A 13,882-nucleotide genomic window follows, 5' to 3' on the forward strand; every position below is an offset into this window, starting at 1 on the left:
CCGCGCTTATATCTCGCTCCTGTGATCGCTCCTTCCCCAATTTCAAATTTGTTCGGATCGCTATTACTCGTTCGTTCTTGCACCGTTCCCCGCCACCACCCGCCACCCCCACCCGCCACCCGCCACCCGCCACCCGCCACCCGCCACCCGCCACCCGCCACCCGCCACCCGCCACCCGCCACCCGCCACCCGCTACCCGCCACTCCTGTCACACACGTCATCCTACCACGGGTTCTATGTTCTATGGAGAGTTTACCGGGGTTGACCGCGAGCAGAGTTTTGGAACGCACAGTCTAGCTTCACCATGCGCTGACAGCAGTGACAGCTGACAGACCACAGGACACGTCAGCCCGTCAGGGGCCAGGGCAATAGGGTACAGGCCTACAGGTTTTTTCTCCCTCCAGTACCGTAATATACTGCAGTACGAGTACACCTAGCGTTATTTAAAAACGACGCTGTTGTACGTTCCAATTATTCGCGAACGAGACGAAATAACCTATTATAGTACGTACATACATCCGCAGATTGGATTCCAAAGGATAGAACGGTTTAAAAAAATTATTTCATGTCTTTTTTTTTTATTCCGTTGCGTAACAAATCACGTTCGCGTGTCAAAAAGCGTTTCAACGTCACGCTTTTTCATCGCTGGACCAACTATAATACGTTTTACAAATTTCTTTATGGTCGAACGAATTTAGCCGGAATCTTGCGCAATACGGAAATCGCTCACGAAACTTAATTTTTCGCGTCTTATCGTTAGCGAGAGTAGCAAGCACTTGTAACAGAGAGAGAGAGAGAGAGAGAGAGAGAGAGAGAGAGAGAGAGAGAGAGAGAGAGAGAGAGAGAGAGAGAGAGAGAGAGAGAATTATAATTACATGTTATTAAAGTTACATTTGCTTTACGTACTCTTATTTGCATATTACTGCGCTTATCTTGACGTGTGGTCTAGTTAAAGCTATAGATATTCTTTCGAGACGCGCAAATTTGTCGATAGACCTACGATATAGATATAGATATAGCGATGATCAGCTTTACGAGCTGTTGCTCGATGTACTTGGCTTGCCCGTCGAGAGCGAAGACGGGCTTCTCGCGGAAACTTTAGCGAGCGAATTTTCCATTCTGCTGATCAACTTTTGAAAAGTGTTCCTTTTAACCGAGCCACTACTCTCGAGCGAATCCTCCGTCTCGTCGAGCCCCTCGTTCCCGCCTCGTTTATTTGCCTCGGCAGAGCAGTTAAAATCGCTCGTGACTCGTGACTTTCTGTTGACGGCAAATCGATTCCAAGCCGCCTTCTTATCGGAACCGACTGAGACTGATTTAGCATCCTCGCTCTCCCTCTTTTTGGCAACGTCTCTTTGTCGCGCCGTAAAGTCGGCCCACAATGCTATGTCGTCGTACAATTGTTCGTTCTGTTCCATCTCCGCAGCGTCGCGAACACGCAAATCGCTTCGCGGTAACTGATAATGCTCCATCTCTTCTCGGGTAGAGTCGCCGCCGTTCGTCTCCGATTCTGTGTTACGCGTCGTCGTGTTATGTACAGCTTCGTTTACTCTCGCACATATATCCAATCCTGGCGATTGCGGCATTATTTGCTATCGAAAGACAGATACCGAATATAAAGATTATTAAGCAGCAATTAAATTAAGCAGCTATTGATCGAGTAAATAAATGCACGTCCCCGTGTACGGGGATCAGACGTTTTACGTTTTACCTGATGATGATTTTTATTACGTCCTTGTTGGTAGGCGCTAACGTCGTCGTAAAATTCTTGAGTTTGCTCGGGACTTGTGCTTCCTGCGGGAGATTTTACTTGGTAAATTGGCCTGGGTGGAGGAGGACAATTATATTCCGGCAATTCTTCCCCAATCCCTCCGTCCGCTAAGACATCCCGATTCGGCGCAATCAAATCGGACGCGTCGTCGTAAGTAGGTATTTCTTCCGTATCCAAAAGTGACGATGGATTCGATGAAACTTTGTCCTTGTAGCGATGCCTCTTGTCCGATTTGCCAGGAGATTCTCTTCTACTCAAAACTCTATCCAGAAAGGATTTTTTCTGAAGCTTGCTCGACATTTCGATCTGATTCTTGGCCAATCTTCTGTTTGGAATCAAGCTCTGTATCGAACAAACGGACGAAAAGTTACTTAATTTTTCGGAATGCGATTATCTTTTCATCTCTTCGCGATCGTTCTAAAGAGAAAGAGAAAAGAATAGTATGCTTGCATTACCTTCACGACAATTAAGTTTTAGTTAATCGTTTAATAGAGTAACTAATGATAGAGCAAAAGAGATGGGAGGGTGGGGGGCGGAGGGGCGGAGGGGCGGAGGGGCGTTACAAAGTCGCTTCATCTCGCGAGTAACATGCGTTCTCGCAAAATGTTAATTGTAATCACTAAAACTAGGCTTACTTCCACGTCGTCGTAAAATTCTTCTCCTTTCTCGCCATCGACGGTAAATGCATCGTTATTGCGGCTCCGTTCCGCTTCGATGCTCGTAGCGTTGATTCGCGAGAGTGTAACGATATCGTCGTACGTCTCTTGAAATGATATCGCGTCGCGGGAATTGTCCTCCTCTTCCATCTGCCCTTCCACCTTCTCGTTTCTCTCGTTCCGTTCATTAGGCGCACGAACGTCGTCGTACGTGACAGCTTCCTCCTGCCTCTCGTCGCTATCATCAGCCTGCTGTTTTTTCGACAATACCATATTTTGATAACGCGTTTCATTCCTCAAGTCTTCGATTCTATGATAAATGTCGTCGTCGTCGTCGTCATCATCACCCTCGACGGTCGCTTTGTAAGAGGGTATCGCGAGAGGGTTCGCGGGAGGTAAAGAGGGGAGCCTCCGCGGTATTCGAGCTGGTAGCGGAGGCACTCTCTCGCCTGTATCTTTTCGCCCGACTTCATTCTTGTTGTTACTCGTCGATTCGACTTTGGCCATTGACTTCTCGACAACTGATTTTTCTGCATCTCGATGCCGCGCTGCCTCGTCGGCCTCGTCGGCCTCGTCGCCTTTGCGACAATCCGTTAGCGGGAGGGATTCGGGAACGATAACACGCCTCTTCTTCTCGCGGCCTTCCGCTTTGCTCCCTTCGCTCTCGTTGCGACTGCATCCCACTTCGCAGATCTTCGCTATCCATTGGTCCATGTCCTTGGGCGTCCTGGCGATAAACTGCAGCGTTTCGTTTCCAGGACTGTACATCTCAAAGGCCGATTCGCTCTTTCGTCGATCACGGGGAATCATATTCGGCGCCGGGCGAGCCATGTAACCCCGAATCGGATAGATCGCGTACGGACGATTGTGCCGTTCGCTTCGATAGACGAGCAGATGCGATCCAACCAACGCGATCCAGCAGGCGCGACTTTCGGATAGAAATAATTTCTTTCCTTCCTTCCTGTAGAGCGGGCCGCATTTGTAACACTTGCTTCTAATTTGCATCGCCGATAGATTCTTGTAAATTCCGATCAGCATCTGCCCCTCGTCGTTCTGCTCGGGATATTCCTTCGCGACCGGCGCGCTCGCGGCCTGGCTCTCGTTTTCGAAGGTCTCGTAGTAATCCTGGTGGTGGGTGTGGGTGTGCGCGCGAGATGCGGAATGGGTCTGGGGGGCCGCGCCACCCTTGTGAGATTCTTCCATTCCTACGTATTCCTCCGAATCGGCGATAGGTCTCCTCGTCAGCAATAGGCTTTTCGGGCCGGACTTCATGTCCAAGTAAGGTTCCGGGGATGACATCGTCGTGACGCTCGTCAGGGTGTTTTTCGAGCGTACCAACAGCTCCTCCCGCAGGCTCTCGAGCGTAAGCGGAAGCTGCGCCTCGCGAAGGCATTCCAGAAACGTTATCACTTCTGTGCCAATTCAACAGAATTTCGTCGTTCAGAGAAATTGCATATACGGCGCGGGGGAGTGCCGGGATACGCATGATGCATGTCAACAGAAAATGGCGTCAAAATTCATTTATTCGCGAATCGCGAGAGAATAGGTAAAGCGATTTAAATATTTTCGGCAAAAGCTGGTCTCTTTGTCTCTTTGGAATACGTACCTCGCAATATATCGTTAATGTTGATGTCGATTTCCATATTGTTGTCGTATACCAACGGTCCCGGGTGTTTGCTTTTATAAAACAATTGCGGCAACTTGGACAAGCCTGAAATTTTCCATCGAAAGAATTTATAGCAATGGTAATGCTTGATATTAGCGAGTGACGGTATCCTTGTATTTTAGTTCCTACAGGATGTACCGCGAGATATAGCCATTGCAGATAACGCTTTATCACTAACGCTTTGAATTTTTATTCGTATAAAAATGTGTAAGTATATGTATAAGTAAGTGATACATCTCGCGATCGATATACATAATATATATCTATCTATCGCTCTCAATAATTTAACGCGCGCGCGTGTATCAATAATAACAACGGTGTCAGCCACGAGTTACTTTCATCTAAGGAGTTCGATCATCGTCGGCGATTCAGGCGAGGAATTTCTCGAGCGGCGCTTTGCGCGATGACGCGGCCGCGGTTTGTCGTCGCCCGTTGAGTTTTATTAACTTGGAACGATCGGCCTTTCGTTCGTCCCACCTTAAATCACTCGTCTTTCCTGCGCTCACAAACTCTCAGACACCGCCCTTTCGGTCAATCCGCCGCGTTCCTCGTAGCTTTCGCTCGAGAAGGATATCATCTTACTTACTTTTTAAACTTTAATCAAATCTCAAACTCTGTTTCACGAGAGACGTAGAACCAAGTCGAAATGAGACTATAAACTCATCTTCTATATATCTATATATATATATATTTACGGAAAAGAAAAAGTATGGTACTTGCTGCAGATTCGTGCTGGTTCCTCGAGTCTATTATCGAAACAATCGCGTCGGTAGGTAAAGGTGCGTCGCGTTGTAAATGACCCTCGGATATGCGATATCGTCCATGTATCGTCGAGCGACTGTCTCGTTAGAACGTTCAATTAGCGCGACGTGACACGTGCGAGCGACGTAAGGCGACTCCCGCAGAGACGTTCGTGCAGCCACGTCTCTCTCGTCTCGCCCTCCGCGACTCTTGGCTCCTCCGTCGCGCTGCGCTTCTCCAACTCCAATGCCTCTTTCACGATCTGACTCATTCATCGAGCCCGCGCGCGTCCATCTCTCCTGCTGCCAATTCGCCGTTCTGCCATTCGTGCCCTTTCGCTCTCGTCATTTAAAACGATCACCAGTTTTAATTGATCGTTTCTGTCGACGAAAGAAATGGCGAGCCTCACTCTACTCTACTCTGCACCGACTGCACCCTCAGCCAATCTCGACGTCGCGTCGCGTCGCGTCGCGTCGCGTCGCGTCGTTGGACGTTGAATACGTTCAACGATTCAAAAACTTGAAAACTCTACGGAAAATCAATTGCACTTTCGTCGCGTCGCAAGCAGATCGATAGGAAAACATAGTTGACCAAGGATGAGAGAGATTCGTGTGTTTATTATATAAAACTATAAAAAATATGTGCGCCTATGACACACGAAATCAAAAGGATTCTTCCATGTAACGTAAGCTGCTCACGTTTCCTCGACAAAGATCAAGAAGTGGATTACATGGATGGACGCTTTTATCTATATTTTTTTCTGTGTGACAGATTTTTCAAAAAAGTTTTAGACTGCTTCTCCACAGTTAAATCATAAAAATCACAAAAAGGTACGTGTGTTTTGCTTCTGTGTTATACCGGATATATTTTCATCAAAAATACATAATACGATGTCGAACCTGACGTGAGTAATTTAAATCTTACGAGTATAAGAGATCACACACGGAGTAATTAAGAACTTTACAGTAGGAAATTACTTTTTATTTTTAATTGCCTTTCAATGTAATTCCCAAGGAACTTTACCACGAATTTTCTCTAACGGTTTGGCATAAACGTTGGTCGAGATCTCCGACATTTCTGGCCACTGATCGGCCTTGGCTTGCTCCGCTTCCTGATCGACTTCTTTGTAGACTGACATTCGTACGTTCTGAACATACAACGAGCAGTTGAAGCACATGGTTATCATTTTACGTCAACTGTCATCGTACATAAAAATTTACGATTTCAAGCATAACACACACACACACCCACACACACACACACACACACACACACACACACACACACACACACACACACACACAAAGTTTGAAAATATCTTTCATACGAGTCATACCTCGACGTCTCTTTCAGTCATAAGGCCTTTCTCTACGATGAGCTTGGTAAATAACGTGATTGGATCTTGTTCGGTTTGTACAGCTTTAATTTCTTCTCTAGTACGATACGAGTAACCGGGGTCGCTCATACTGTGTCCGAAATAACGATAAGTTGCCATCTCCAGCACAATCGGGCCATTTCTGAGTGCGTAATCCCTACTAAAGCGTATGGCTTCTCGCACATCCACGATCTTCATCCCATCGACCTGTACGCGAGATGTACATTGTAACACGGGTAGATATTAGATACCTACAGGATTAGTTATAGGACACGAAGGAGAGCGTTAATGAAAGAAAGAAGAGGACAGTTAAACGCGGGGTACCTGCATTTACCTTTATTCCTGGGATGAGGTCTCCGCGCGTGTAGAGCCGTGTGTTGGCGGAGTGTCGATGTACGGCCGTACCCATCCCGTATCTATTATTTTCGCAGATGTAGACCACCGGCAGATTCCACAGCTTTGCCATGTTCCAAGCCTCGTAAACCTGGCCCTGCGAGGCTGCACCGTCGCCGTACAACGTAAAAGACACGGCGCCTGTGCCATTGTACTTGTGGGCCAAGGCTATCCCGGTGCCGATAGGTACCTAATCGTAAACGCTAAGCGCCGATTAATAGACTTAACCAGGTGAGATTTGAGCCAAGAGTAACAAGAGAGCGCATATATTTACCTGTCCACCGACAATACCGTCGCCACCGTAAAATTGCGGGGCGTACATGTGCATCGAGCCGCCCTTCCCCTTGGCCGCGCCTGTCTTACGACCCATGAGTTCCGCAAGAACCAAGCGAATCGGAATACCGAACACGACGGCGAAACCATGGCATCTGTATGCTGTAATAACGGTGTCCCGTTCGGCCAGAGCCATTTTCAGACCTACGGCTATAGCTTCCTAGAACAAGTATTGCATTTTCATCTTCCATTCGCTATGTATCGCACGACAATTATCGGCGTGCACATCGCTTTGCTATTTAGATTCTTCTCATCCACCTGACCAACGTATAAGTGTAAAAAGCCATTGATGAGCCGCTGTCTGTACAACTCTGCGGCCCTGTTCTCCATCCGACGTATATAGTTCATTGTCTTCAACGCGTATGTAGCATCTTCCAAGTTTAAAGTCGATTTCTCGAGCGGCCCTTTATCGAGCCGATACAGATCGTATTTCTGAGAAAAAGTTTCAACTACAAAGGCAGAGAAAGAGAAAGAGAAGAAGGGAGATAAGGGGAGGGAAAGGGGAGGGAAGCGAAAAAAGGAGAAAGAAATGTCGCAAATTAAATACCGATTCTATGACAGTTTCTTTAGTGACGTTGCGATAATGCGATAACGAGGTGTATCGCATTTTGACGCCACGGCGACAAGATGACAATCCTGACTTTGTCCATATTGAATACATGCTTCGAGTGTCCGACGCTCAACGTTATCAAGATAAAAATTTTCTCAATTTTTTCGACACTTGAAAGTTGCTTCACGCGACGTCAGTCTCCTCAAATCATTAACGTTATGGATCGTTATCGATTCATTTCCCATGACCAGCACATGACATTTTACCATACATCATACATATACTTTTCTTCTTTATACTTTACACACTTCTTGGTTCTTTGCTACTATCTATTATTTACCATTCGTAGCGCGAATAAGAGTTTATTTTATGAAAGCCTTTATCGTTTATTTGAAATTATTTGAAAAACTTGCACTTCTTCAAGATAACTGGTCAAATTAAATCGCAAATATTAATGGTTGCGATTGATCGCAAAATGACAATCGTATTTTGTAAATATTTTAATATATGAACACAGTCTTGTAAATATGTAAATAGTCTATTTGTTGACATCGATTATCGCGTTGTTGCTATGTTGCATACGCATTTGATATTATGAAGCGAGACCCAATGTTTGCCATATTTTCGAGCTCTTGGAAAAATCCATCTTTCCACTGTGATAACAATCTTGCTCTCAAGCAGCCGTCAAAAGTGTCTCGCTTTCGTATCACTTAGAAATTGTGACGAAATTAAATAATACGATGCCATTGGTGTTGAGAATATCGAAGAAGAGACGGAAAAAGTAAAAAATATGCACAACGGAGATATATGCTATTACACTTGCTTATCGAACCAACAGTAAGCGTCCCAGTTACTTGCGCCTGATTAAAGAGTAGAGCTCTACCAGAGTCTTTTCTATTTCTCTTTCCTTCTAGATCTAGGATATAAATATGCGGGTTTTATTCTTCATAAATCTCTTGCTACGGAAGTTAAAAGCTTAGGATATTCTCTCTTAACGGTCTCACGCGCCGGTTCGATTTCACATCGTTCCAATCGTAAAAGTATTTATTAAGAATATTAATTATCACAACTATATAATTAGATGGAATTTTAGATGGAGTCGACTGCCAAATTCTCCTGTCGAGAACGGCGATAGCCGTTCGACAACGTCATCTTCTTCGCGCGAGAAGGATATAGCAGTTTTTGCGTAAACGGATCCGAACGCGTCGCATAAAACTGCAGGAAAGCGGAATCTTTTCGAGTGTCTCGTTGTCTATCCGTATCGATCAGGAAGGCGATTGCATCCCGCCACCATCGACGCGCATCTCGCTTTCGCGTTTCACGTACTTGCATCGATAGTAACTTTTCATCTCGAACGATGCGTCGGCTGTGACGAGGACATAACTGATGCTTATTCGTAGCTCGCAATATCCAAGCATGCGTAGGCGCTGCTACGCGATCTATTTCGACCTGCGCATTCGAAGATATATAAATTAGATCGTGACTACCGGTGACTACTAGGGGTGAGCCAACGTATCTCGACGTGGCAGTTGTCAACGAGACAGTTGTAAATTGTCGTAAATCAGTTGTAATCGAGAAAAATAAATAAAATAATTATATCTATATCTCGTCCGTGGCACCGTCTTTTACACCGGGCAGACAAGCCGGTATCCAAATACTCAAGTATATAACTTTGACATATACTTCTCTTACTTTGACACGCTTGAAACCTCTGCGACTGATTCGCGACGTCTGCGGTGCCGCCGCTGGCGGTATTTCAGTTTTTTGCTTTGGATTTCGCTCCTTATTGGGATCACCAAACAGTCCTTTCGATTCTGCCACTTTGATCATGAAAAGCGAATCAAACTGCATCATTTCCTTTCGTTTGATTACAGCGATGAAACAGCCTGGATCTAACGTATGTTCGTTATTCTCGCCATAAATTTCATCGATAGTCCCCACTTCGAACAAATCGCTATCGGGGATCTAACGATAATTTTACTAGTATTAGTAAATTCCAAGTGATGTGTGTGTGCGTGTGTGTGAGATAAGCGATAATTTAACGCGTTGACGTTTATGAATGTTTATGAATGATCTTACAACAACATCAGTAGTATCTAACAACTTTTCATCTTCCTCGTCCTCCTGCTTGCACGAAAACATTTGTTCGTGTTGCGTCTGCGATTGGTCCTCCCAATATTCCCGCGATTGTTCTTGCCTACACGTATCGGTTTTGATTATCTTTGAAGTCTTTCCGCTAGTATCTTTGGATAGAGTCTTTCTCTTCGGCTGCAAGGCAACAAAATACGTACTACTTTTAGGAAATGAATATGTGGAAAAAGTATGTGCGCTACACGCACATACAGATACTGAAAGTATCCTACACCTTTGGCAAATCGTCGCCAACTTACAATTTACTAACAGCAATTTTCAAGGTGTAATAAGTTAACTTTTCATTGCATAGTTTTCTTTATAAAATATAACTCGATTATGCAGATACGATATAGCCGGAAAATGCGTGTTCGATCGCGATCGTCAAATTTTAAATAGTACAAGATATATATCTCACTCACGGGATGCTCGCGAATGTATTTCTCCGTGGATAATTGATTGGCATATTCCACAACCTGTCGAATCATTTCCGTAGTTTCGGACGGCAAGATCGTATGCACTTCGTATATTAGAAACTGTATATTTGGTCTGGTTAGTGCGTATTTGAGCGTGGAAAATTGTTCGGCCAAAAGAGCGCGGGGCTGCTTGATCCCACCCGCTGTATCGCTAGTTAACGATTCTAATAAATTAGTGTCGCCACCGCGAGCAACAGCAAGATCGACGACGTCCCGGACGCCGGTGTAGCTGCACGGGGGAGTCGCTAGAACGACAGTCGCTCTTTCCAATTCGACGGACGGTGGTGGCGAAATATATCTAACGATAAAGAATTGTAACGTTTCCAAAGCAGCAGCAGCAGCACCAGCAACAGTATTAGCAGTAATAGCAGCAATAGCAGTAATGCCAGTAATGACAATAATGCCAGTAATAGCCAGTAACAGTAGCAATAATAAAAGTAGTGGTAGTAAAGTAGTAATAAATCGGTAAAAAAGAACCGTCTTTCGTATTACTTTTCTGAAAATATTCTACATTGCTGCAGAGTGAAGCCTAAGGTTGTGAGGTATGCTTCGTGTTCGCAACGATCATCTCCAGCACCGAAAGCTAAGAGTCTCCCAGCATCTTCGATGTCAGCCAAGAGACCCGCCAAGTAGCCCGTGTGACGAGGGGCGATCGAATGCGTGAGAATCACGGGACCACAAAGACGCGCGACACGTATCGCCTGCGCCAACGTAGCCGCTCCGAGGCACAAAGATCTTTCCTAAATAAATCTCCATTCTCCAATTTCTCGTCTTCGATATTCTATCGATGTTCTTATATTCGCACCGCGGATAATACTTGTAATGTGCACGCGCGCGCGGTTCTCTTACATAAGCATACTTAAATAAATTAAAGTAAGTAAGAATTATATATTTACCAGAAAGATGAATCGGTGGTCGCGAACCAAATCGGACACGGCGAGTTTCTCTCGCGCCTTATCATGCAAATTAATCATTTTTGGGCAAATTGGATCGAAGACATATTTGTTCTCGTAGAGCTCCGCCGCCGCCGCCGCCGCTTCGATATCGTCGCAAAGCTCGAGTTTTAGCTTCGACATGTCATCAACAAATTCGTTTTTACTGAATACTCTCATGGTGTTAATCCATCCGGAAGCAATCGCGCCTTTGTCGGCCCAACTTATTCCTTCCGCGATACGCAGGTGCGTCGGAAGAAGTTCGTCTGGACATATAAGTATGGTCATATGGATATGCATAAAATAGGGATACAAAAGGAATATAAATAAAAGACATATTAATTTAATGTATAGTTGACGCAATCAATGTTTCACAAACATTGATATATATCTATTAAGCGCACTGTTCTATGATGGTAAGAAACATCGCGTCATGCAGATTGCAATTAAAAATTAGAAATAACCAAGGTTGAGTGCAGAACCGTCGATACGAAGACGCGAGATGCTCGCTGCCAAATGCGTCTTTGCTTTCAAAAGAGCATCCTCGATGTCTTTTAATCCGAAAGTCTGAAACAGCAACACAAAAAGCAAAAAGTATTATCGCCATTATCGCAATTGTAACGAATCGGTTTCTTATTTATTTTGTGTCTGCGTGCGTGTATCATACGTATATATGCATGGTATTTAAAACTCTTTACCAACGCACTCGCGTTGGTATATAAACATTATTTTTACGACACGGTATTGTCTCATGCTTGAAGCTACTTAAAAGCAAATGTTAATTTATTTAATTCGCTAGTTTACGGCGAATAAAATTACAAGCATAAAAAAAGTACAACACAGCATAAATAAATAAATAAGTAAAAAAATGTTGTTTACAAGTTATACGCCCGACGCCGTATCAGGGAAGATAGCAGCAAATAGTAGCAAGAGGGATTAGCACGAGGAGAATTCACGAATCACGAAGGAATTACAACAAACCTCGAATATCTTGTTTCGAGTTTCGATCGCGCTCCCATCACGTCGGCCGCGGCGGGCAAATTTTCTTCCCTGCATATCGTACAGTAACAACCAGACTACCCGTTCTCGTTGTTTCAGAGCACCGTTTCGGTACCAAAAACCACCGTCCTCGAGAGTACGATTCAAGATGTTTTTATCTGCAAATTTTGCAACGGAAGTTGATCGCGGATATTACGTATATTATATGTATATTTAATGAAGATACATGATACACGATACACGATACACGATACACGTCGGAGGATGGCTAGGGCGAGCGATTTTTTCCCGTTAATCCACATATATCTCACATCTGCTCAGTGCTCACATCTCAGAACGTCGTATACTAAACCAAAGACGCGTCTCATCTCGGCCTCGTTGGCATAATTAGGCGAAGGTCGTGTATTTAGCAAAACTTTGGCCGCCAAGAGGAGATCGTTGATACGCCAGCCTGGTTCGACGCGAGCCTCCGTCATCGAGCCGCCCGCGCCAGTTCCCGATATTATAGCCACCGAGGAACCGACGATATCCTGGCTCTCGTCTCTTCTACCTTTCGGGAGATGCCCCTTTTCTCTGGGACGCCATTCCCAATCTTGCGACGTCTTGCGCGGAGTTTCCATCCTCAAACAAAAGTTATATCGATCCACTCTATCCTCTATAGATATATCGAGTTAGATCTATCGTATATTCTACATTATATAATATATACACATAATCGCGTCCTTAAACCTTATCTCATATTTCGGTAATACTTAATTGATATTCTACTATGGAGTATGGATTGATTTCACGTACGCGTCACGTCGCAAAAAGAAAAGGAAAAACACTAAAGCTACATTTGTCTTTTATATAATATACGACGTATGCGACGTTTCGTCACGTTATCGTCTCTCTATCATGTATGTAATATGTACAATACTCTTTTATGTATTCTTACCTTCTATCCTCGGTTATTTCAGAGTCCCTTTCTCTTTGCAACTCGACGAGACTGTGATAAACTCGGTGACGCCATTCTTCATCGCTTGGCAATATCAATTTCTCGAGTTCTCTGTTACGTAGCTCATCGCTAAGAAGACTAAAATTCGGTATCTGCGCCGTAAGAAGAAGTCGAAATATCTTTGCGTAGAGCGTGAATATGCTAGTTTTGCGAGCCTCGGAATCAACAACGGGAATCTCGACATCGACATCGACATCGACATCGACATCGACATCGACATCGACATCGTCGAGAGACTTGTCAGACGCTGACGTTGACACGGGCACGGGCACGGACACGGACACGTCCGACGGATCGCTAGTCGACAATGTCGACATTGCTATTATGTTGCTATAGTCGACTCCTGTTCCTGAGAAACGCACGCCGAGAGGGGTACGTCGCACACCGAGGACCAACTCAAGTACTAAAGTGCAAGAATACCGCGCTAAATACGCGATTTACAATTAAATGGAGGGGAGCCGGGAAGCACGAGCTGTGAGAGAAACACAATTACAGCGTGTCAATCAAGAGGTAATCCCGACGGAAGCAGACGGAAGCGCATTTAAAACATGCGGCACGCGAATGCTCCGAGTGCTCATTTGCCACACGAATCTCCTTCTGTGGCCGCTGCACTCTGCAGCAGTGCAATGCAGCCTGCAGCGATCGTCAAGGGCGAAAAGTCGAGAGAAGACTGAAGACTGAAGACTGAAGACAGTGAAGAGACACCAAGTCACCAGTGAAGGGACAAGTCCGTGTCGCGCGACATCGCGTGCTTCGGAAGCGTATCCCACGAAATTGCATCTTGGACTCTTATCAGGACGAAACGACTACCTTATTACACGTTATCACCGAGTCGTCGATTCGAGTCTACACCTTTTTTTCCT

General features: G+C 45.0%; 2 protein-coding genes and 1 long non-coding RNA gene across 4 annotated transcripts; 1 reads left to right on the forward strand and 2 right to left on the reverse strand.

The window, feature by feature from the left end:
- Positions 1-252: 252 nt before the first annotated feature.
- On the forward strand, positions 253-10,854 carry LOC139777210 (uncharacterized). The gene is made up of 2 exons (XR_011719284.1): positions 253-373; positions 10,613-10,854. It is a non-coding gene; the product is annotated as an uncharacterized lncRNA (long non-coding RNA).
- Positions 784-5,247, reverse strand: LOC139777207 (uncharacterized). 2 transcript variants are annotated; one of them, XM_071714501.1, is made up of 5 exons: positions 4,814-5,247; positions 4,034-4,138; positions 2,407-3,839; positions 1,712-2,113; positions 784-1,592 (listed from the first exon to the last, which is right to left on the reverse strand). In XM_071714501.1, the coding sequence occupies exons 2-5, from the start codon at positions 4,068-4,070 to the stop codon at positions 1,032-1,034; spliced, it is 2,433 nt and encodes an 810-aa protein (XP_071570602.1). In that variant the 5' UTR covers positions 4,071-4,138; positions 4,814-5,247; the 3' UTR covers positions 784-1,031. The 2 variants fall into 2 exon arrangements, with proteins under 2 accessions (XP_071570602.1, XP_071570603.1); XM_071714502.1 differs by having other exon boundaries at positions 4,810-5,247.
- Positions 5,432-13,732, reverse strand: LOC139777206 (uncharacterized). Its single transcript, XM_071714500.1, has 15 exons — positions 12,960-13,732; positions 12,351-12,643; positions 12,005-12,180; positions 11,488-11,590; positions 10,988-11,289; positions 10,584-10,831; positions 10,038-10,389; positions 9,565-9,753; positions 9,178-9,450; positions 8,812-8,934; positions 7,194-7,367; positions 6,877-7,095; positions 6,544-6,792; positions 6,171-6,416; positions 5,432-5,981 (listed from the first exon to the last, which is right to left on the reverse strand). The coding sequence occupies exons 1-15, from the start codon at positions 13,334-13,336 to the stop codon at positions 5,832-5,834; spliced, it is 3,474 nt and encodes a 1,157-aa protein (XP_071570601.1). The 5' UTR covers positions 13,337-13,732; the 3' UTR covers positions 5,432-5,831.
- Between the last annotated feature and the right edge of the window lie 150 nt (positions 13,733-13,882).

This window comes from Temnothorax nylanderi, unplaced genomic scaffold, assembly GCF_030848795.1.
Source record: "Temnothorax nylanderi isolate EJ_2023f unplaced genomic scaffold, tnyl_v1.0 TNYL_tig0140_pilon, whole genome shotgun sequence".
NCBI classification, from domain to species: domain Eukaryota; kingdom Metazoa; phylum Arthropoda; class Insecta; order Hymenoptera; family Formicidae; genus Temnothorax; species Temnothorax nylanderi.

Coding starts and splice junctions, on each gene's coding strand:
- LOC139777207 (XM_071714501.1), bottom strand. CDS start 4,070: ATGGAAATCGACATCAACATTAACGATATATTGCGAG. Junction 2,114..2,406: donor AATTTTACGACGACGTGGAA/GTAAGCCTAGTT, acceptor TGTTCGATACAG/AGCTTGATTCCAAACAGAAG. Junction 1,593..1,711: donor GTAATAAAAATCATCATCAG/GTAAAACGTAAA, acceptor GTCTTTCGATAG/CAAATAATGCCGCAATCGCC.
- LOC139777206 (XM_071714500.1), bottom strand. CDS start 13,336: ATGTCGACATTGTCGACTAGCGATCCGTCGGACGTGTCCGTGTCCGTG. Junction 11,591..12,004: donor CTCGAAACAAGATATTCGAG/GTTTGTTGTAAT, acceptor TTGCTGTTTCAG/ACTTTCGGATTAAAAGACAT. Junction 10,390..10,583: donor TGTAGAATATTTTCAGAAAA/GTAATACGAAAG, acceptor CTTTATCGTTAG/ATATATTTCGCCACCACCGT.